Source organism: Bufo gargarizans, chromosome 2, assembly GCF_014858855.1.
Source record: "Bufo gargarizans isolate SCDJY-AF-19 chromosome 2, ASM1485885v1, whole genome shotgun sequence".
In the NCBI taxonomy this organism is placed as follows: Eukaryota; Metazoa; Chordata; class Amphibia; order Anura; family Bufonidae; genus Bufo; species Bufo gargarizans.
The window spans coordinates 68758109-68781561 of record NC_058081.1 but is presented as its reverse complement, the minus strand read 5'-3'; the positions used below and the strand labels follow the sequence as shown (position 1 = coordinate 68781561).

Here is a 23453-nt window from a genome sequence, read left to right as displayed (position 1 = left end):
TCCTCATGATCCGGGAGTAGGCCTTCTTGGTAGACTCTGCTCTGGAATGCGACAGGGTTCTCAGAACCGACTCAGAGAGCCCATCCACTCTGGGAAGGGACTGATCAACCTCCAGGCTGTCAGGTTGAATCTGTGCAGAGATGAGTGTCCCATGACACCAGGGTCTGCTCTGGGGGGTCTCCAATATTGTCCCTGACTCATCTGAATGAGCTGGGTAAACCAGGATCTCCTGGGCCAAAATGGTATGATGGCTATTACCGAGGCCTGATCCTGACGGATTTTCATCAATACCCTCGGAATCATGGAAAAAGAAGGGAAGATGTAAGCCAGCCTGAACCTCCACGGTATTGTCAGAGCGTCTATCGCCAGGGGGTTGTCCTCCCTGTATAGGGAACAGAATCTCTGCACCTTGGCGTTGAACCTGGTTGCCATGAGATTCACCTCTGGCATACCCCATCTAAGGACTAGCTGGCTGAAGATCTCCGGATGCAGTGACCACTCCATGGTCGGTAAGCCGCGACTTAGGCGATCTGCAATGATGTTGAGGGAGCCTCGGATGTGAGTGGCAGATAGATGGGATAGGTTCAGCTCTGCCCACCGCAGAATTACCCCAATCTCTGAAAGAAGGGGTAAGGATCTTGTGCCTCCCTATTTGTTTATGTAAAGCACGGCAGTCATGTTGTCTGACTGGACTTTCACTGCTTTGCCCTGAATCTGAGGGGCGAAGAGTGAAGGAGGGCTAGCCGGATAGCACGCATCTCGCAGAGATTTGAAGAAAGATGCCGCTCCTGAGGAGACCAAGATCCCCGAACTGGGGATCCGTCTAAATGGGCGCCTCAGCCTACAAGGGATGCGTCTGTAGTCAATATGAGCCAAACTGGTTGGGTCATAGACTTCCCTGCTGGTAGATGGAACCACCATCTGAGGGAATTCCGGGTTTGGTTGGACAGGGAGCACAGGGAATCTAGATCCGTAGGGCTGCCGTTCCATTTGTCTAAGACCTCCGACTGAAGAGGCCGGAGGTGCCATAAAGCCCAAGGGACTTCATCCGCAGCCGCTGACACGAGCCCCAACATCTTCATGAGAGTCCATATGGAGACTCGTGGGACGGAAAGGAACCTTGCCAGGTCCTGAATCCGCGCTCCTCTTTCTGGCGTCAACTGGAGGGACATCTCCAGAGAGTCGACTACAAATCCTAGATAATGGATAGAAGTTGAAGGGCTCACATTCGATTTGTGCCAGTTGATGATCCAGCCTAGGCGGAGCAGAAAGGAAATTGCGACATGAAGATGATGAGAATGTAATGGGACCGAAGAGGCTAAAAGAAGCCAATCGTCCAGGTAAGAAACAATGGTCAGTCCCTGGAGTCTCAGAGCTGCTACCACCGATACTACCACCTTGGTGAAGATAAGGGGGGCTGATGAGATTCCGAAGGGGAGGGCTGCAAATTGTAAATGCCTGCGCACTCCTGAAATCTGGACCGCGATCCTGAGAAATTTCCGAGATGAAGGATGGATCGGGATGTGGAGGTAAGCATCCTTGAGGTCCAGAGTAGCCATCATGTCCCCAGGGCTGAGGAGGTGGCTGACTAACCTTATGGTTTCCATCCGGAACCTGGTTCTCCTTACGAAACGATTGAAGAATCTCAAATCTATGATCATCCGGAGATCCCGTCTTCTTGGGTACCAGGAATACTGGAGAATAAATCTCTAGACCCCTCTCCCCTGCCAGTACCTCCTCCAGGGCTCCCTTGGAAATGTAGTCCTGAATATAGGATTCTAAGATCTTTTGTCTGGCCGGCAAAAAACTTTGAGTGGCGATGAATCTTTCTGGGGGGGAGAGAAACAAGGTCTATTAGATAGCCTGTAGCTACTATGCTTTGGACCCAGGGATCTGAGATTTCCTGGGCCCATACGTGCTTGAAAAAAGAAAGACGACCCCCTACAGGGAGGTGATTAAATGGCCAAAAAGAAAAGGGGAGAAGGCGCTCATAGGTGGTGGTTGACAAGAAATGTTGTTATTTGTTCCTAGCCAGGGTGAGTGGTTGCTACTCACCTTGGTTAGATTGTACTTTTGGTAGTACAGTTCTGGTGAAGGTAAAATCGTGGGGTGATGTGGGTTGGTGCAGCCGATTGACGTCCAAGTTGACCATGGGCGGGAGCCAAGCCGCCACCAAAATGATTAATTATATTATGTAGGCATAAATCGCAGTATAGGGATTATAAGTAAGCAACAAAAAAACAAAACGGTTTAGTGGGGTGACAGAAGCCCTTTAAGAAGGTAAAAGCTCCACCCAGGGGAGGGGGCCCTGTAACAGGCCCTCCCCCAGAAGTCACTGCCACAGTTATGTTATAAAACCTTACTGTGGTAACGAAGGAATACCATTTCCCTATCTCTTGACCCCCCCCCCCCCCCCCCCCCCGGTGGGAACAAAACCCCGGCTGGCAAGACCTAGTTTGCTTTACTAACAAAAAAACGCTGTCAGCCGAGAGACCGGAAGTGATGCTGCAGCCGGCTGCGCGTCACTTCCGGTCATGGCGGCGCCCATGCCACGCCAAAATCAGAGCGCAGCCATGTCCAGGAGGGGAGAGCTCAGCGGAACACATTACCCCCAGGTATCGCTAACCCAGGCCAGCTAAATGGGGGAATAAAACAATAGAATTAAGCGCATAGAAAAAGCGCTTAATCCTAAAAAAGAAAAGAGACAAATATACTCATAGAGTAAAATGGTCTCCAAATCCCAGAGAGGGAGAGACTCACCAGTCCAAAGGACAGAAAAAAACACGGTGGGCTGGGAGGCGAACCCCTCCCTTTAAGGGAGCTGGAGTTCTTTCATTGGTTTATCTTTGGGCTTCTTAAAAATTCTGCCGGTCCTACCAGTCCACGGGGAGCAGTTAACCCCATCTGTGCTGCTGGTAGGACGTAAGGGAATTAAATGTTACCATGTTTTTATTGAACACACCATGTAATCATTCACAGTATAGGTGGAAAAAGTATGTGAACCCCTAGACTAATGACATCTCCCAGAGCTAATTGGAGTGAGGTGTCAGCCAACTGGAGTCCAATCAATGAGATGAGATTGGAGGTGTTGGTTACAGCTGCCCTATAAAAAAAAAAAAACACACCAGTTCTGGGTTTGCTTTTTACAAGAAGCATTGCCTGATGTGAATGATGCCTCGCACAAAAGAGCTTGCAGAAGACCAACGATTAAGAATTGTTGACTTGCATAAAGCTGGAAAGGGTTATAAAAGTATCTCCAAAAGCCTTGCTCTTCATCAATCCACGGTGAGACAAGGGATTGGGAAGGGAGATATCCATATCTCCCCATAGAAACAACATAACGGTACCAGGTTTGGACTCTACTTGTAGCCGGAAACCCAGGCAGATCCGTTGGTCCCAGAACCATCTCCCTGTGACCCTCTGGTCTGGAGCTATGAACCCTAAAGAGTTTTGTGGGTCATTTGCTGCCAGCCCAGAAGAGGAGCATGGACCCCTCCCTGAGGCCGGCTACAGGTTAAAAGGCTTGTGCCAGCGAGCGGGGGCGTGTCTTTCTCGGAAGAAGGGTCACATCGTGTCATGTGTTTAGAGGGACCCAGGAACTAGCTGAGATCAAGGCCCTTCATGTGGGCTGCAGCAAAGAACACCTCACCGCCAAAAGGAACTTTCATCTACCCGGTAACTGACTTTTATACTGCTTAACCCCGTTGTAGCCATATAATCTGTATCTGTAACCTCAGACCACTGTATATATTCTCTGTGCATATTGTGTTAAATCTAGTGTGCCCTTACGGCGATTAAATATATAATTTAATCTTGTATCTCGATCACGAATCCCCACGTCAGTGTTTTGGCCTAGTTATAAGCTACCACGGGTTGGTTTCTGACCCTATATAATCCCGTTAGCGGACCGGGCCTATATCAAACAAGAAGCTGGTGGCAGATTTCCAGGGCTGTGACAGCGCTGTTTTCACTGCGGCAGTGAAAAGGCTCTCTCAGCTTGTTGCCTCTCTGTGCCCGCGTGGACAGGAGGGGTGTGTGTGTAAACTGTACCAACCTGACCTTACCTGCTCCTCTGGAGGGCGTAACGTCACGTTTTGGTAACCAGTGACAATACCGCATCTCGTGAGCTCGACTTAGTTGACGCCAAGCGGGCACGAGGTGTGGTATTTGTCACAGGTGTGTTCAATAAAAACATGGTAACATTTAATTCTTTGTGTGTTATTAGTTTAAGCAGACTGTGATTGTCTATTGTTGTGACTTAGATGAAGATCAGATCACATTTTATGACCAATTTGTGCAGAAATCCATATCATTCCAAAGGATTCACATACTTTTTTTTGCAACTGTATCTTCATCAACACTCCACGCATAGAGAAAAATACAGACAAAGGAGGAGCACACCTTCTCCAGCAGAGTGGGTAATGTCAGGAACCGCTGCAACCCAAAAGTCGGAATTTATGCCAGAAAGCAGATGGTTTCCACTGCAGTTAAGGGGGATTCAGTCGTTCCTGCCATTATCCAGTCATGCTGGATACGTTGAACTCTGGCAGGCTGTTCCTCTGCCAAAACAGCTTACTGGACTTCAAACTGCTGATGTGAACGTACCTTGACTTCACACCCACCTATGTGATACAGTTCTATACTTTGAAGAATTGATGTTTTATCTACTGTAGGCTCTGCTGTTGTGGGTAACCATCTTTAGAGTACATGTACAAGATACCACAAGAAGCACAAACTGCTATACAAGAGACTACCTCTCCCTAAAAACGCAGGCTGGTTTAGGCCCTCCTGATGAGACAGCATAAGAAATCCTTCTAGCTGTGTGATGAGTATTTTTTTGTTTAGTTTTCTGTCCACATGCACGGGCAGCACGGTGGCTCAGTGGTTAGCACAGGTGCCTTGCAGCACTTGGGTCCTGGATCTGAATCCAACCAAGGACAACATCTGCATGGAGTCTGTATGTTCTCCCTGTCTTTGTGTGGGTTTCCTCCCAAAGATATACCGATAGGTATCTTAGATTGTGAGCCCCATTGGGAACAGTGTGATGCTAATGTCTGTAAAGCGCTGCGGAATATGTCAGCGTTATATATGAGTAAAATAAATAATATGCAGGCTGTGTTTTGTACACAGGCTCATGAGCCCTCGATTGTGCCAAAGCATGCCTTCAATTTCATATGGAGGCCTTTATGTTGGGTTGGACTATGTATGTATAGAGGTTGTCTGACTAACAAATAGCATTTATCATGTAGAGAAAGTTATTACAAGCCATTTACTAATATATTGTGATTATCCATATTGCGTCCTTTGCTGGCTGGATTCATTTTTCCATCACATTATACACTGCTCATTTCCATGTTTACGACCACCCTGTAATTCATCAGTGGTGGTCGTGCTTGCACACTATAGAAAACAATGCCGATCTTTCTGGTGGCTGGGATCATGGAAGCGCACATAGGCTAGTGCTTTTTTTCTGCCAAGTGCAAGCACTACTGATGGATTGCAGGTTGGTCCTAACCATGGAAACGAGCAGTGTATAATGTGATGGGAAAATAAATCAACTCAGCAAAGGAAGCAATATGTACAATCACAATACATTAGTAAGTGCTTTGTTGTAACGGCTAAAGGGGAAGGGGAAAACACAGATACACACAAAAGGAAATAGACAACAATCTAGGCCTCAAAAGCTAAGGAAGAGGGATGGTGACCTCCTAGTTATCCCTAGGCCTTTCCCTAACTCCTGCCAATATGAGCAGATCCCGACGGTGGAAATGCTCATACACCGGATACCTATGCCCTGCTAAAGCTGACGAGCCCTAGGATGGGTGGCAGGAGTCGAGACAGCAGATTCCTTTCCAGATCAAGAAACCCACGTCTCCCTGACGCCTAGAACCAAAACACACCAGAGCACAACAAACAGAAAAGGCAACTAGTACTTAGCTTTGAGATGTATGGAGAAGCAGGAGATCCAAGACAAACAAGCACTAGTAACTCCAAAAGGAAATATCAACCGCATGGTCAGCAGTGTGAGGCGGACCTAAACAAAGCCTCATCACTGATAACAAGCAGAACCTGAGGAGAGGTGAGATCCTGCCAAACAACATACAAAGAGGAAATTAGAGAGACCTGTCAGATAGCCTCACGTGCAGCAAGTCTATCCGATCTTCTCACCTCTGTCACGGGAGGGACCAGGACACTTGTATTCACTTTATCTACATAATAAATGCTATTTACTGAAGTCAGACAACCCTTTTAAGGCTCTCCAATATATAGCCTTCCCACAGAGAGTAGATATGGCCAATTGACCCTGAAATCCTTGTATTGGGTCTAATCCGAAAAGGGTTTGAAGATAATACCAACTGTACTTGTGAGCTTTTCTGGAATTTAATATTGATGACCTATCCTCAGGATACAATGGGCGAGGGTCTGACTCCCAGACAACAGTCTGTTTGAAGGGACCCCAGCGCAGCCTGCCTTTTGTATAAAATGCACAGCACCAGACATTGTACAGCAGCTGCGTTTGGTATTGGCAGCTCAATTCCATTCTCTTCGGTTTAAAATTGTGTCAGGGTTCTGAAGCGTTCAGAGTCTGGCTTATGAAGACATCCATAGCTCACACAGCGATGTCACTAAAAGCACTGTCACAGAGCGCAAGCTTTTGGTATAGGGAAGGAGTATGGTCACCGTCCGGGGTATACTCTGAATACCCCCTTACCTGCCTTGCCACCCTGGATTTATACTGCCACAAACAAGAAAGCACGTGCCCTAGGAGGACAGTGCTAAGAAGAAGCCAGGTACTTGCTTGTTTCTACGTATTGGGCTGCAACAGTACCTCTTAGTGGATTGCGGCGGCGGGGAGGGGAGACAAGTACTTAGTGATTATGTGGTGCAAGCAGTTGTTTTATTTTGTTAATTATCCCTATTGCAGCAGTGGCGGTATTACCGCAGGACTGCAACGTCAAAATAGTGAAAGGTGTGACAGTATACTAGCGCCACGGCACCGCAGCATCAGAGTAGAGAAAGGTGTGACAGTATACTAGCTCTGTGGCACCGCAGCATCAGAGTAGAGAAAGGTGTGCCAGTATACTAGTGCCGCTGCACCATAGCCTCAGAGTAGAGAAAGGTGTGACAGTATACTAGTGCCGCTGCACCATAGCCTCAGAGTAGAGAAAGGTGTGCCAGTATACTAGCGCTGTGGCACCATAGCCTCAGAGTAGAGAAAGGTGTGCCAGTATACTAGCGCTGTGGCACCGCAGCATCAGAGTAGTGAAAGGTGTGCCAGTATACTAGCACCTGTGACAACTGGGAACTGACAGGGCTCAGGACATGCCGTGGTGCAAATTTCAACCACACCATTACATGTCCTCATACTCTAAAATATGCAAACCCATTGAGAGGTTAGAGATCAAAGGTGACAGTGAACATCATTTCACCAAGAGACACAACTCTGGTCAATTTCCAGATCTACTTTATAACATCCCTCTGATTCATTAGTACCAAAAACCTGCTGACAAATATATCTAATAAAATTCAGCCCATCTCTTCACAGTAATAAAAAAAAAAAAAAAATTATAATAAGATGGGACTGATTCTTCCAGGGACGGTCCATGAGGAGACAGTAGTGTCAGCTTCAGACTTCAGTGCAGGGTCCTTCAGCTCAGTGCATACATGGGAGGTTAGAGTTCTAGAGCAGAGATAGGAGGGCAGTAAACGACCAGCAAGGAGGAGGTTCGAGATCACAGGATGAAGGGGATGATGGGCGAGCGGAGAGGTGGGTAGTCCTTAAACTCCTTCAAGTAGCTGCGATGTTTTCCTTTGGCCCAAATTGTCATTTGGATGAATCCAACCAAGCAGAATAGAGCGACTATGACAAAATAGAGGGCGGGAGTTAACATGTGACAGTCTTAATAATGTAAGTAGATCAATGAGAGCCAGATGAGGCTGCGTGCAAAAAAGACAAAAAAAAAAAAAGCCTAATAATAATTCTTGGAAACACAAGGCAGACCAAACATCATCTTAGAAGTGAATCTGTGTCTGGTATTCAATTGAATGCGGCTAAGCTGTAATACCATTGAACGAATGTGAACGTACACCAAGCCGACACAGTTTTACCACACGTCACTGCAGACTGAAACTACAGTCACTAAGAATCATTAGAAATCAGCTCTGACGTGTTCGCTATGCGTGTCCGCAGACTTAAAGATGTACAAACACCAATACACAGCAGCTGGCAGTCAGCAGCTAACTGTAATAAATGACAGAATATGTCCGAACCAGCGGGGGTGCTGTCTTCAAGAAGCCATCCAACAAAAATGTCCATACTCACCAGGAAGACACTGGGTCATGATGGCAAATCCAAACCAAGAGCCAACCTGAGACATGAAGACAGAAGTTATGGTTGAAATAAAATGACAGTAAATAAAAACAAGGCAAGGCTTGAGCGGATTTAAATAGTGAGCTGTCCCTACGTTAAAGGGGTGTTACAAGACATTTTAAATGATGATCTACCCTCTGGATAGGTAATCAGTATCTGATTGGCGGGCAACACCCAGGACCCCTGCTGATCAGCTGTTTAAGAAGACACCGCCATTTGTGTAAGCGCCACGGCCTTCTCGCCAACTCACCCTAGGACAGGTGACATCACTTTCATTGGTCATGTGGCCTAGGCCCAGCTCAGTCCCATTCAAGTGACTGGGGCTGAGTTGCAATACCAAGGACAACCATTATACAATGTAAAGTGATGTGTATGGTGAGCACCAGTAACTTCTCAAACAGCGGATCAGCGGGGTGGGGGGTCCCAGGTGTTGGACCCCCAAGATTGATGCCCCAAAGGAAAATAGCACAAGTGGCTTACAATGGACCATTATTTAATTGCAATGTAAGTTAAAGGCAGAATAAGGATTGCATGTTAAGGGCCCCTATGGGGGGGCTTAATAAAAGTGTATAAAAAAAAAATAAAAAATTTAATATAGATCTAGACTCTTACCTCATATGTGTAGTTTGGGCAGGACACCAAAAGGAAGAGCCATGTGAATGGGTTACGAGTAGGGAAAGGAATCTTCCGTGTCTTTGAGCCTTTGGATAAAAACATAGTAAAGGAATAAATTAGGAATAAAACAAATTACTGCACAATGTGGGCTCTACCAACTGCTACCAATAGAAGCAGGAGATCTAACGCAGGGGTGCACAACCTGCGGCCCGGGGGCCACATGCGGCCCTTGATATCATTCTGTGCGGCCCCCAACCATCTGGTAACACACATGTATGCCTATGTCTTGTGGCTGCTCACATGTATTTTTCATGTATTTCTCCCATTAGATGGGAGTCCTGGAAGTGTAACTAGACATTAATGTTATATAATGTGTGTTCAATATGCCATAAGTACAATATTTCAGTTGTTAATGCACCTTTAAATTTTAATTTCGGCCCTCGTCATTGGTTCAGTCTGGCAATGCGGCCCCCAACCAGGAAACGTTGTGCACCCCTGATCTAACGGGAAGGCATTCCGACTGACAGAAGACACATGCTGATATAGAAAGGAGACCAGACAACAAGTCAAACCAAGTCTGACATATAAGGGTACTTTCACACTTGAGTCAAATTGCCAATTTTTTCCTAATGCATTCTGAATGGAAAGCAATCCGTTCAGTCCTTTTACGGTATTTAGACGGAGAAAAAAACGCAGCATGCTGTATTTTCCTCTCTGGCCAAAAATCCTGAACACTTGCTGGATCCTGCATTGTAATGTAATGTGCATCAAAATTGCCGCATTGACGGATCCGGACTGTAAAAAAAATAATAAATACCGGATCAGTTTTTCCGGATGACACCGGAGAGACTGATACGGTATTGCAATGCATTTGTGAGACGGATCCGCATCTGGATCAGTCTACAAATGGTTTCTGCCTGCCGGAATCCAGCAACGCAAGTGTGAAAGTCCCCCAACTCCTGAATCTCAATAAATAATCATTGGCACGATGGGAAACATCATTAGTAAAGCTCTGCAATAAACACATCACTACTTGTGTCATCACTTCAGCTGCATAGCTTACAACTTACCGGCTGGCCGTAGGTTCCTCAGAGCAATGTGTATGGAGAAATTGCCCAACTGACAGAACTGATAAAGAGAAAGAAGATGTGACATTAATATCTAGATAAAAGAGGTTCTCCAGGCCTGTGCCTAAGAGAGAGAAGACACTTTGAGCAGTACTTACCCATCGCTCTGCCAATACTTCAATCCTAGCTGGGGTCACGTGACCACCCAACGTGTTCTTCTTCTGGCGTCCTGACCGGATGCGTTTCCATTTTTTCCTCGTCAGCTAAATGTGCATTATGCAGCTGAACAGGGAGAAGAGGAGCACATTTGGTCGGGACCTCACAGTGAAGCCTGTAGACAGTCGGTGATCACGTGACCCCAACCAGGATCACAGATTTGGAGGAGTGGCAGAAGGGCAAGTGCTGCTGAAAGTGGATTCTCTACACAGGTTAGGGTACTCACACTAACGTCAAAGTTTTCCGGCATTGAGTTCCGTCACAGGGGCTCAATACCGGAAAAAAAAACTTTAACTTAATGCATTCTGAATGGAGAGCAATCCGTTCAGGATGCATCAGGAGGTCTTCAGTTCAGTCCTTTTACGGTATTTGGATGGAGAAAAAAATGCAGCATGCGGCATTTTTTTCTCTGGCCAAAAATCCTAAACACTTGCCGGAATGCCGGATCCGGTCTGCGAATGCGCAGACCTTTAAAATTGTAAAAATAAATGAATACCGGATCCGGAGAGATGGATCGGGTATTGCAATGCATTTGTGAGATGGATCCGCATGCGGATCAGTCTACAAATGGTTTCCGTTTGCATACAGATTGCCGGAATCGAGCAACGCAAGTGTGAAAGTACCCTTAGCTGAAAGACCAATTTTAGGTACAGGCCCGGAGAACCCCTTTAAAGGAGAAGTCTGAGAGCTCAGATTTGACTTTGCATTAATTCATAGGGGTTGGGATTTTATTTAAAGGCGTATTCCAGTTATAACAAGTTATAACCTATCCACAGAATGGGTGATAAGTATTAGATTATGGGAGTCCTACTGCTGGGACTCCCACTAATCACAAGAATGTGGGCCCCAAACCCTGTGGAGCCCCCTTAAATGGACGGAGTGGTAGGTCTGAAAAGCGCAACGTCATTCTATTCATTTCTATTGGAGCGCCGAAGATAGCCAAGTACAGGGCTAGGACCACAACGCTCTGATAGTTATCCTGCGGCTAGGGGATAACTTGAGGTCACTCATCGTTCTTGGCAACTGCTATTGGGATGTAGCAGATACCAGCAGAAAAAGATGGTGGACAGAGCGCTTGTAAACACTTTGCCGTCTCCTGGATACTACAAACCCGAGATTTTTCAGAACATGCAGTTTGCCCTCAGAGGCACTGAGAAGTACAGATGAGTGAAAAGAGCAGTAGTGCAGTCTTACCAAGAATATGGCGACTGCTAACTTCACCTGGTCGTCTCCGAACACTGGTAAAAATAATGTCATGGTTAACGTAGTTATGGATTATCAGCATTTACACCATACCTAGTACTGAAATACCTCTAAATCACTATAATTGCATATTACACCTAAAACCAAAAAAGTATTTAAAAAAACGTTGCTGCCAACAAAAGCCTCCTTTTCCGATTTTCAGTACAGGCCATGTCGCAATCACAACACAGGTTCCTCAATCTTCAGACAGGGACAGCCTCAACTTTATTCCCCATGTTTTTTAATTCTGGTTCATTGGAGAACAGCCATAATCAGAGAACCCAGGGAGATGCTCCGTCCCGTAATGATGTTTTATACTGCAGCTCTGCCCCTTTAGGTTGGCTGCTGTGTATATGTTCAAGCTCATCAGGAATTCAGTGCACGACGAGACAATTTCAGCGCAGCGAGGATAGGATGGCAATAAACTCCTCAATATAATGTGCAGCTTGTTTCTTTCTAATCTTGGTTACCCTGTGCAGTAATCCTCAGTTTTGCTCCTAAATTTTAGAAATTCCAACACCTCAGACTACGGTAATAGAGACTTCACGTACGAATAGTGACAACCTCACACATGTCATCAAGCAGAGTGTCAGACTACCAGATCCTTTTGTTCCTGAAAAGAAACGGCTGCCGGGTGTGTCTGGTAGCAGCTTTCGCCCCTTATCCAGTTAAGGATTCGTGCATACTGTACTGAGCTGAGTGCATATCTCTATGAGGGTCGGGGAGGCAGCTCACAATTACACTCAGAATTGCTGGTGTTTTTTATTTTTTGTGTATCTGGGAGTCCCCTTTAAAGCATTCCTTTAATAGCTTTATCTGCATTTCTGATCGATTGTACAATATGCAAATGAGTCAAAAAAGCGCCCAGCTGGGCATCTTCAATCTTTCAAATCTTGCTCCCCTCTGCTTGCGTCGTCACCTCTCCTCTGTGTACCTTTTCCTGCACGCCGACAATCTGCCTGGCCCTTCTCATTACTATAATGCAGGCATTGACCTCACTGTATGTACTACGCATGAGTCGCTGACGGTCACTGTGTGTCACCGGAACTGAAACGTAAGCCATCTCCACGGTGAGTGGCAGGGCACATGCGCAGTACATCCAGCGAGGGCGAGGTCTACAGTATATGTGCAGGCAGACTGCTTTGTCCAAATCCTGCGCAGACCAGGTGACATCAGAGGCTGGGGGCATCGGTGATGTTGCGGCTTTGTGTCTCATTTGCATAAAGGCATGATGTAAACAACGTTTGAGTGCTCACCCGCACCTTACCATCAGTTATACAGGTGAAATGTAGACCACTAATGCACAGCTCCACTATTCTCCTACCAGCCTCCCTCTGTACCCCTTTATAAGCCTCATGGGGACGGTCGCTGTAAAACAAAATATGAGGTGTAAGCACTTACCTGGGGGAGTATACAGGGGGTGATTGATGTAGTAAGCCATCCAGGCCGTAAATCCCCAGTAATACATACAGTTCTGCAACACACAACCATGGAAGGGACATGTGAGACAAGCGCCACAAGACTAAACGCACTGCAGTTCTGGCTCATTAATTCAAGGCATCGTCTGCATCCAGTTTTTATGTTCTTCCCATGTTCACACACAGGTATATTCCCATACATGAACGGAATGGATTCCAGGAATGTGCAAAGCTTAAAAGAATTGTAGGATATTAGAAAAAGCCATGAGCTGTCTGGTATCGCTGCTCCGCCCTATTCAAGTGAATGCTGCAATACCGGAGAGCCGATAGGCAAGAGTAGCGCCACTGCAGGGGAAGGGGCGCAGATTACCTCTCTTTTTTATTTCATAAAAACACTTCGAAAAGTTGATGTTGAATCAGGACCAGCAAACATTCTTTACTCTGTAAGCTTTAGAAAAACGTGGCTGCTTTCTTTGTGTATGGTATTGCCGCTCAGCTCTATTCCCTTCAATGGAGCTGAGTAGCGGTACCAGGCACAAACCATGGACAGGTGGCATCAAGAAAGCAGCCGCGAATTTAATTGTGGTCTCCAACAGAGATGACTAAGAGTCCACAGGTTGTGCATGGTTCTCCATTCAGTCCTCCAAGAAAAGGACTCTGTTTAGTGAAAGTGGAGTCCGCATGACATGGACACATTCTGTATGGAACGCACTGTAACACCCCCATTCTTTTTGAATATGTTTTAAAGGGGTTGTCTGGACTACAGATATAGATGACCTATCCTCAGGATGGGTCATCAACATCAGATCACTGGGGGTTTGTCACCCGGCACAACCACCAATCAGCTGTTTTGGGCAGTCGCATGAACCTATAGTGTGTATGGAGCACAGCTCTATACTTGGTGCAGTGGCCATGCCAGGGTAATGCAGCTCAGCTTCTGCACTGCAGTACACCGGTACCGGATACTACACAGTGTACAGAGCCTATTGGTTCCGTTCTGTACACTGTATCGTTTGCAGCGCAATGGCCAAAAGGTATGAGAAACCCCTCCGATCTGATATGGATGGGTTAAACTGAGGAAAAGTCATCAATATATGTAACCCAGAGAACTCTTTTAAACTCCAATTCAACAGGATTTACCTTGAAAATATTCCTGAGCGGCATGGTGCCATGAGAGAAGCGATGTACAAAGAGAGTTTCCAGGAGACGTTTAATATAGTGAAACGAATGACAGATACAGGCCAGGCTGCGGGAGACAAAAAAATAAAAAATACACAGTACAGCATAGGTCTATACAGACATACATAATCAGCAATACAACGGGATCATAAACATGAGGAAGGTGCACCAGAATATTCTGTGCTCTGTAAAATGATTAGAAGTCTATTCATACTGTGTTTGCAGTGCACATCAGGGGCATGTGCCGGGAGCATTTCCTGACGTGTAACACTGTATAGCCACAGGCGCCCAAAAAAAAAAAACTATGTATGCATTTTTTGCGAGGGGCCTCTGTATGGATAAGCACAGGAGACTGCACTATTCTATACAGTTAAAAAAAAAAAAGTTTAACATACACGCCAGGCGCCTTCCCGATGCACACGTGAAAAAGACACTGTAAACAGTCTTCAAAAGGTAAATAACTAAACCATCCAGCTATAATCTGGAGGTAAGACACCAAAATATTCGTTATATAGGCGCGTTGTAGTGCTAAAGCAGCGCCACGATCCCTTCAGTCTCAGGATTGATGGGAGCCCCAGCAGACAGCTACGAGACAGAGTGTGGCGACTAGCACTTTGTGACGGAAACCATACTTTAGTTCCCCTGTCCACTGCAGACTCTGTCCCAGACTATACAGCAAAGCTGACTAGTAAGCTGCTTATAGCCGCAAGTGTCCAAACTGGAATATTTCAAGATGTATATTTTTTTTTATGCATAGCCATGCAAAAAATAAAATTTAAATGAAAGAAATATTTATAAGCGAAATCTAATTTAAATAATAATTTAAAGGGGTTCATCCGGGCCAACTCTATTAGCTGGCCCTTTAAACTAACATGTAGAAGGAAGCACTTCAGTTGGATGCTCACCCTGACTCACATGAGTGGACTTCACAGGCTTTCTCTACTTCCTGCGATGTCCCGTCTTCTGGGCCACTGCATTCGACAGGACGTCGTCACTGGCGTCACCATCGACTGCTGCTGGGAAGACTTTGGGGGGGGCTTGCATTCCCGACGCATGCCCAGTACTATCATAGTACTGAGTGAGCGTCAGGGCCACTGCAGTGAACTAGAGTTGTCACAACGCCAAAATTTTCATTTGATACCATAAAAAACTATTGCGACACTCAATACCATTCAATAAAAAATAAAAAAAAGCTGCGTGTATTCAGTATTTTATTGAACGTCCGGCCCATAATAGAACAGTCCTATCCTATTTTTTGGGGGTATAAGGTGACAAAAAAAAAAAAAAAAATCATTAAAGGGGTTGTCCAGGTTCAGAGCTGAACCCGGACTTACCCTTATTTTCACCCCGGCAGCCCTCCTGAGCCTGGCATCGGAGCATCTCATGCTCCGATGCGCTCCCGTGCCCTGCGCTAGATCGCGCAGGGCACAGGCTCTTGTGTTTACAATAACACACTGCCGGGCGGTAACTTCCGCCCAGCAGTGTGTTCGGTGACGTCACCGGCTCTGAGGGGCGGGCTTTAGCTCTGCCCTAGCCGTTTTACTGGCTAGGGCAGAGCCAAATCCCGCCCATCAGTGCCGGTGACGTCACCGGGGTTCCTGTCAGCCCCATAGAGAGCCCCGGTACGTCACCGGAACTCAGAAAAATGCCTTTGCCCTGCGCGATTTAGCGCAGGGCAAAGGAGAGCATCGGAGCATGAACTGCTCCGATGCTCATGTCAGGGGGGCTGCCGGGGTGAAAATGGAGGGATGTCCAGGTTCAGCTCTGAACCTGGACAACCCCTTTAAGTTTTATTTATTTTTTTACTTTCTGTTACGGTGTTCACCGCATATGAGATTTTTAAATAGTTCAGACATTTTCGGATGTGACGATACCTAATGCGTTTTATATTGTTTATATATTTTTATAAGTAAATTTGGAAAGGGGGTCATTTAAAATTGTAATATTTTGGCGTTTTTTTCTTTTTAATTTTTTTTATTTAATAACTATTAGCCCCCTTAGAGGGATAGAACCTGGGATTTTTTTATCCCTTGTCCTATTCACCCTAATATTATTAGTGTGAATAGGATTTTACACTGTCCCTGCTGCCCTGGGCTTTGTGCACACAGCAGCAGGGAGCTTACCATGGGAGCCGTGGATGGCGATTTCACTGCTGGGGCTCCGATCGGAAATGAAACGACTTATCTGCCATCAATGAAGATAATTAACATTATTATAATACTGAGGAAGGGGGGCTGTTAACACTGCACCACCAATGCATACAATTAACCCTTAAATACAAATGTAGGCTGCGGGTGCCGGCTGTATCACACAGCCGGCATCCGGCCTCAGTGAGGGGTGGGCGGTGATCCCGCCAAACCGCGTCAATTGACCCCTCAGGTGCTGCACCTGAGAGTTAATTGACGGGGTTCAGCTGGATCCCTGTCATTGAGGCCGGATTCCTGCTGTGTAATACGGCTGGCAGCCGCAGCCTACATTTGTATTTAGAGGTTAATTATTTGCATTGGTGGTGCAGTGTTAAAAGCCTCCCTCTCCTCAGTAATATGATAATGTTAATTAATTTCATTGGTGGCAGCATCACAGCCCCCACCCCTCTCTTCTCATTGGTGGCAGTGGCGACCGCATCACAGTGGGGAGGAAGGGACTCCCTCCTTCTCCACTGTGCCGGCTGATGAGAACATGGTGCGCGCCGAGGCACTCTAACAGATAATAGGCTGCGCAGTAGGGGAGTCTAGTATCGAAAAATAGCAAATCCCGGTATCGTATTGATGCGGGTACAAAAGGATCACTTGGGTATGGAAAGTTCGATACCCAGTGCAACCCTACAGTGAACGGAGCGCCTCAGCTGACAGCTCAGTTCAATTCTGCAAGAAGCCTGACCTCTGGGCTCAGCAGTGTAATTGGCTGTGTGTATATGTAGATACACACACAGAAATATACATATATATAGGCCTATGACTCATCACATTGCAATGCAAGCTAGCTGGTTTAGAAATAAAGCTAGGTGGTGAAGCAAACAGGAAGTCCTGGATGTCATTATTCCTTGTGAGCTGCTTTGATGCCCAGACTGGGGGCAAACAGGTATTGGGGTCATGAGTATGAATTGTGAGGGGTGTTGGGAGCACATCAAAATTTGATTTTGGGACCAGACAACCTCTTTAATTTTTCGGCATCTGTTAAAGGTATTTTCGAGCAAAAAACTAATACATTTGTGTAAAAGTAAGATCTAGAGAATGAGGTCAGTAATACTCACTGTACCACAGAATGTCGGCTTGTGATGAAGTCATATTTGGGGCCATAAATAAAAGGGACTCGGAAGTAGAAAAGCAAGTAGATGACCAGCGGCCCGGCGTACTCGGTGAGGAACACCTGGAGAGGGATCAAGCACAGTTCTCATTAGACAGTGTAATCGAGACCTCTAATGAAGGGCGATGCCCACGCACTGCCATGTACACCATATAAACATCTCCTCAATGTGCTACATTTTTCCAAAGGGAAGAGGGGACAGCAAATCCACAACCCAGTGTAATGGGAGCTGGCACTTACAATTACACAGCCAGGCCCAGAGTGCAGACACTTGTGCTGCGGTATGTACTGCAATCAAGAGGATATTTGGCCTTGACTTTGATGTACAATGATGCAGGTCGGTCTGGCAGCACAAGAAACATTGGTATACCGCACTCATTACTCTGCCCGGCTGTGCCAGAACCAGTATAACTACCCATACATTTGTATCTGTATGAAAATAGGCAGGTCTGTCCAGCGATGTATTATCTGCACGCTTCTCTCCATGCAGTGTGCATACATGACCTATTTGCATGCTACCCTCTGTACAGTTTGTATACATGTCATATCTGCACGTTTCCCCTGTACAGTGGGTATATATGTAAGGCTACTTTCACACTTGCGTTTTGGGTGGATCCGTCATGGATCTGCAAAATTGGATCAGTTACAATAATACAACCGCATGCATCCGTCATGAACAGATCCGTTTGTATCATCTGTAACATAGCCAAGACGGATTTCTATTGTGTCAGAGAAAACGGATCCGTCCCCATTGACTTACCGTTTAGCTCCGCTTCGTCAGGCGGACAGCAAAATGCTGCAGGCAGCGTTTTGGTGTCTGCCTTTCAGAGCGGCATGGTGACTGAACGGAGGCAAACTGATGCATTCTGAGCGGATTCTTTTCCATTCAGAATGCATTAGGGCAAAACTGATCCGGTTTGGACCGCTTGTGAGAGCCCTGAATGGATCTCACAAACGGAAAGCCAAACGCGAGTGTGAAAGTAGCCCAATATCTGCACGCTTCCCCCTGTACAGTGGGTACACAGGTAATATTCTGCACACTTCCCCCCGTACAGCGGGTACACATGTAATATTCTGCACGCTTCCCCCCGTACAGCAGGTACACATGTAATATCTGCACGCTTCCCTCCGTACAGCGGGTACACATGTAATATCCTGCACGCTTCCCCCCGTACAGCGGGTACACATGTAATATCTGCACACTTCCCCCTGTACAGTGGGTATATATGTAATATCTGCACTCTTCCCCCTGTACAGTGGGTATACATGGGTGTAAAAAAAGGTAACAATTCTAGGCAAAACAGATGTTTTTAAAGATGTGCAAAATTTAACAACTGAAAAGCTATCAGTGAACCTATCAGTGAGCCGCTTTGCTCGGTTGATCTTTAGCCCTCATCTCTCAACTCCTGGTAGCTCAAACACTCGTTTACGCTGATAGAGGTTAGATATGAGCCAGTGTTCATGAGCTGTTAGGAAGGTACAGACAGGGGTGCACCACCAATGAGGCCAGGTGAGGCAGCACCAGGTAGGGGCAAGAGAGGCAGCGGAATGGGCATGGGCAATGAGTGCTTTTATTGTGGTAAAGGGATTAGGTTAAGAAGTTAGCATGGGGGGGAGGGGCAGTTTTAGTGTTCGCCTTAGGCAGCAGAAAGGCTAGGTGCACCCTTAGGTACAGATAAGAGCTACAGATCGAACCGTCAGAGCAGCTCCCTGGCAGATTCACTGTGAAGCAGAAAGCAGATTCACTTTCAGTGTATCTGCAGACAGTGTTAGGCCTCATGCACACGACAGTATTTTTTCACGGTCCGCAAAAACGGGGTCCGTAGGTCCGTGACCGTTTTTTCGTCCGTGGGTCTTCCTTGATTTTTGGAGGATCCACGGACATGAAAAAAAAAGTCGTTTTGGTGTCCGCCTGGCCGTGCGGAGCCAAACGGATCCGTCCTGAATTACAATGCAAGTCAATGGGGACGGATCCGTTTGACGTTGACACAATATGGTGCCATTTCAAACGGATCCGTCCCCATTGACTTTCAATGTAAAGTCTGGAGTTCTTTTATACCATCGGATTGGAGTTTTCTCCAATCCGATGGTATATTTTAACTTGAAGCGTCCCCATCACCATGGGAACGCCTCTATGTTAGAATATACTGTCGGATATGAGCTACATCGTGAAACTCAGATCCGACAGTATATTCTAACACAGAGGCGTTCCCATGGTGATGGGGACGCTTCAGGTTAGAATATACAAAAAAACTGTGTACATGACTGCCCCCTGCTGCCTGGCAGGTGCTGCCAGGCAGCAGGGGGCAGACCCCCCCCCCCTGTTTTTAACTCATTGGTGGCCAGTGGGGCCCCCCCCCCCTCCCTCCCCTGTAGTTAACTCGTTGGTGGCCAGTGTGCGCCCCCCCCCCCTCCCTCCCTCTATTGTAATAATAGCATTGGTGGCAGTGTGCGCCCCCCCCCCCGCCCCCCCTCCCTCCCTCTATTGTAATAATAGCATTGGTGGCAGTGTGCGCCCCCCCCCGCCCTCCCTCTATTGTAATAGCATTGGTGGCAGTGTGCGCCCCCCCCCTCCCTCTATTGTAATAATAGCATTGGTGGCAGTGCGCACCCCCCCCCCCCACCCTCCCTCTATTGTAATAGCATTGGTGGCAGTGTGCGCCCCCCCCCCCCCCCCATCATTGGATCATTGGTGGCAGCGGAGTAGAAGCATCATACTTACCTGGCTGCTGCGATCTCTGTGTCCGGCCGGGAGCTCCTCCTACTGGTAAGTGACAGGTCTGTGCGGCGCATTGCTGTCACTTACCAGTAGGAGGAGCTCCCGGCCGGACGCAGACATCGCAGCAGCCAGCAGGTAAGTATGAATCTTCTACTATTGCTAAGGCTGAGTAACCATGGCAACCAGGACTGCAGTAGCGTCCTCGTTGCCATGGTTACCGATCAGAGCCCCAGCGATTAAACTGGGACTCCGATCGGAACTCCGCTGCCACCAATGATCTGGGGGGGGAGAGAGGGGAGGCCGCACACTGCCACCAATGTATTAAAAGAATAGAGGGAGGAAGGGGGGGGGGGCGCACACTGCCACCAATGTATTAAAACAATAGAGGGTGGAGGGGGGGGCGGACACTGCTACCAATGTTAATGCAATAGAGGGAGGGAGGGGGGGCCGCACACTGTGCCACCAATGCTATTATTACAATAGAGGGAGGGAGGGGGGGCGCACTGGCCACCAATGAAATTTAAACTGGGTAGGGAGGGGGGTCTGCCCCCTGCTGCCTGGCAGCCCGGATCTCTTACAGGGGGCTATGATAGCACAATTAACCCCTTCAGGTGCAGCACCTGAGGGGTTAATTGTACGGATCACGGCCCCCTGTAAGAGATCGGGTGCTGCCAGGCAGCAGTCATGTACACAGTTCGTTGTATATTCTAACTAGAAGCGTCCCCATCACCATGGGAACGCCTCTGTGTTAGAATATACTGTCGGATCTGAGTTTTCACGAAGTGAAAACTCAGCTAGAAAAAGCTTTTATGCCGACGGATCTTCGGATCCGTCTGTATGAAAGTAACCTACGGCCACGGATCACGGACACGGATGCCAATCTTGTGTGCATCCGTGTTCTTTCACGGACCCATTGACTTGAATGGGTCCGTGAACAGTTGTCCGTCAAAAAAATAGGACAGGTCATATTTTTTGGACGGACAGGATACACGGATCACGGTCTCGGCTGCAAAACGGAGCATTTTCCGATCTTTCCACGGACCCATTGAAAGTCAATGGGTCCGCGAAAAAAAAAAAAGAAAACGGCACAATGGCCACGGATGCACACAACGGTCGTGTGCATGAGGCCTAAGGTGTAGAGAAAAAACTGCCTGAAATTTTTTTTATAAAGAGCAAATGAAAAAATTATTTTTGCCCAAAATAAGCAGAATCCATATATATTTTTTAAATGCCCAAACGCTGTGCATACATAGCCTTTAACTCTAAAATTAGAGGACCTTTCACCTCTCCTGACATGTCTGTTTTTATAGCTTCATGCATTCCCCATGTAATAACAATTCTGGGGCTTCTATTCTTATGTCTCTATGTTGTGCCATTCCCTTATTATTTCTACTAGAAGTTATGAGTGAATTGCTAGCAGTCTGCAGTAAGGGTACAGAGGGGTGTTACCAGTTGGGGGAGGTGTACCTGCTCAGTCTTCCTCTAGCCAATCAGTGATGCCATTTTCAGACTGTGCAGGGACACCCCCCCAATTGGTTACCTCCTCTCTGTACCCTTACTGCAGACTGCTAGCAATTCATTCATAACTTCTAGTAGAAATAATAAAGGAATGGCACAACATAGAGTCATAAGAATAGATGTTCCTGAATTGTTATTACATGGGGAACGCATGAAGATATAAAACAGGCAGGTCAGGAGTGGTGACAGCTCCTCTTTAAGTAAGACAAAAATAAATAAAAAATGTCATGATAAATTTACCCGTTAGTATTTAGTGTATAAGTGGATAAAAGTGGATCAAAGTTTACTGCAATGGTCTCCAGCCTGTGCCTCTCCAAGTATTGCAAAACTACCATGACCCAGGATGCTGGGCATGCCGAGAGCCATAGTGTGGAGACCATGGTTATAATGATAGCCACCACGCTGTATCCATTAATGGCATGTACTTACAGTGACCCAGCTGATCTGTGCTCCCAGGTCTCTAAAGTACAGGGTGGCCGTGGTCCCCACAGGTAGATTCTGCAGAATGTCCTCGTCTTTCAGCGACCTTCCCTCTGTGACACACAGCAAAAGAGCATTGATAAGGTGGTACAAGTGCAGCGCTCAGTGTTTATGCTTACAGATGTTCACGTTTTCAAAGAGGTAACAGAGGAGGGAATGTCATTTGACACCGTTCCTTTTGTTATTAATATGTTTTACACAGGACAGCAGGCAAATCAGTGATCTTTACCCAGTGTGCCAAAAAAAAATAAAAAAAGCAGCAACAAATGCGATGATAAATTCAGCTCTGCTACATCTCTCAAAGTGACAAAAGCCCCTGAATATTTTCTGGAAGCTGCAAGTCACACCGGTAAGACAATATCAAGAGCAGAAACAATAGCGTTAGGCTTCTCACACCCCACACGGTCCAACTTACTGGGATCCAGGCGCAGAGACTGCCGGGCAGGATACCACTCAGGATCTTAAAAAATAAAAAGAACACAATGAACAACCAGTGTATTCAATCTTGATTGGTAATTGCATGACTAACAACTCCTCGACATACTATTAGGCAGGACTGCTTTATCACAAGTTCCCTGGCTGCCATTCAAAGTCAGAAGCATGGGCAGCCACACTGGTTGTCACCAAGTTTGGCAACGGTCCGTAATTCTTGGATATTCTGTAAAAATAAGGAACGTTTCTCCACTTCCCGAAAAAAATAATAATATTGACGTGTCTAATTTTACAGATCACGGTGAATGCTGTTAATGTCTTCATGCTGTTTGCAGCCTCTATTAGTTTGTCTGAGATTTTGATACTGATGGCCTATCCACAGGACGGCCCATTGATATCTGATCAGCGAGGGTTTGACTGCTAGCACCCCCACTGATCAGCTGTTTGAAGAGGACACGGCACTCGGGTGAGCGCTGCGGACCCTTCACAGCACCGTACATTATATAGTGGTTGTGCTTGGTACTGCAGTCCAGGCCCATTCACTTGAGTGGGACTAAGCTGTGCCTGGGCCATGTGATTTATGAAAGTGACGCAACTGGGCTATGAGGAGGCCGCAGCGCTCACTCGAGCAGTGAGGGTGCTGGGAGTTTGGCCCCCATAGATCAGCTACTGATGACCTATAATTCGTATCAGTCATCAATATCAAAATCTTAAACAATCCCTTTAATAGGCCAGGGCAGGAGCATGACCTGGAACGAGGGCAGGAATTTTGGAGGGGTGTGAACTAGTTCATTCCACAAGAAGTGGATACTTATCCCTCTGAATTTTTCTGCCCCAAAGCCAGCTGGGTCACCCTCTTCAGCGTGCTGCTCCCTTGGTGTGGGAAGCTA

At 46.7% G+C, this 23453-nt stretch overlaps 1 protein-coding gene across 4 annotated transcripts in view; it reads right to left on the bottom strand.

The window, feature by feature from the left end:
• Positions 1-7443: 7443 nt before the first annotated feature.
• LOC122927359 (very-long-chain enoyl-CoA reductase-like) overlaps positions 7444-23453 on the bottom strand; it is a 38959-nt gene continuing 22949 nt past the window's right edge. For all 4 annotated transcript variants that reach the window (XM_044279135.1, XM_044279137.1, XM_044279134.1 and 1 more), the window contains 10 exons: positions 22547-22591; positions 22081-22184; positions 17362-17477; positions 14070-14175; positions 12913-12985; positions 11464-11507; positions 10057-10114; positions 8984-9072; positions 8324-8369; positions 7444-7861 (listed from right to left, as the gene is read on the bottom strand). In XM_044279135.1, the coding sequence (XP_044135070.1) occupies positions 7734-7861; positions 8324-8369; positions 8984-9072; positions 10057-10114; positions 11464-11507; positions 12913-12985; positions 14070-14175; positions 17362-17477; positions 22081-22184; positions 22547-22591 (809 nt within the window). In that variant the 3' untranslated portion in view covers positions 7444-7733. The remainder of the gene's footprint in view (positions 7862-8323; positions 8370-8983; positions 9073-10056; positions 10115-11463; positions 11508-12912; positions 12986-14069; positions 14176-17361; positions 17478-22080; positions 22185-22546; positions 22592-23453) is intronic.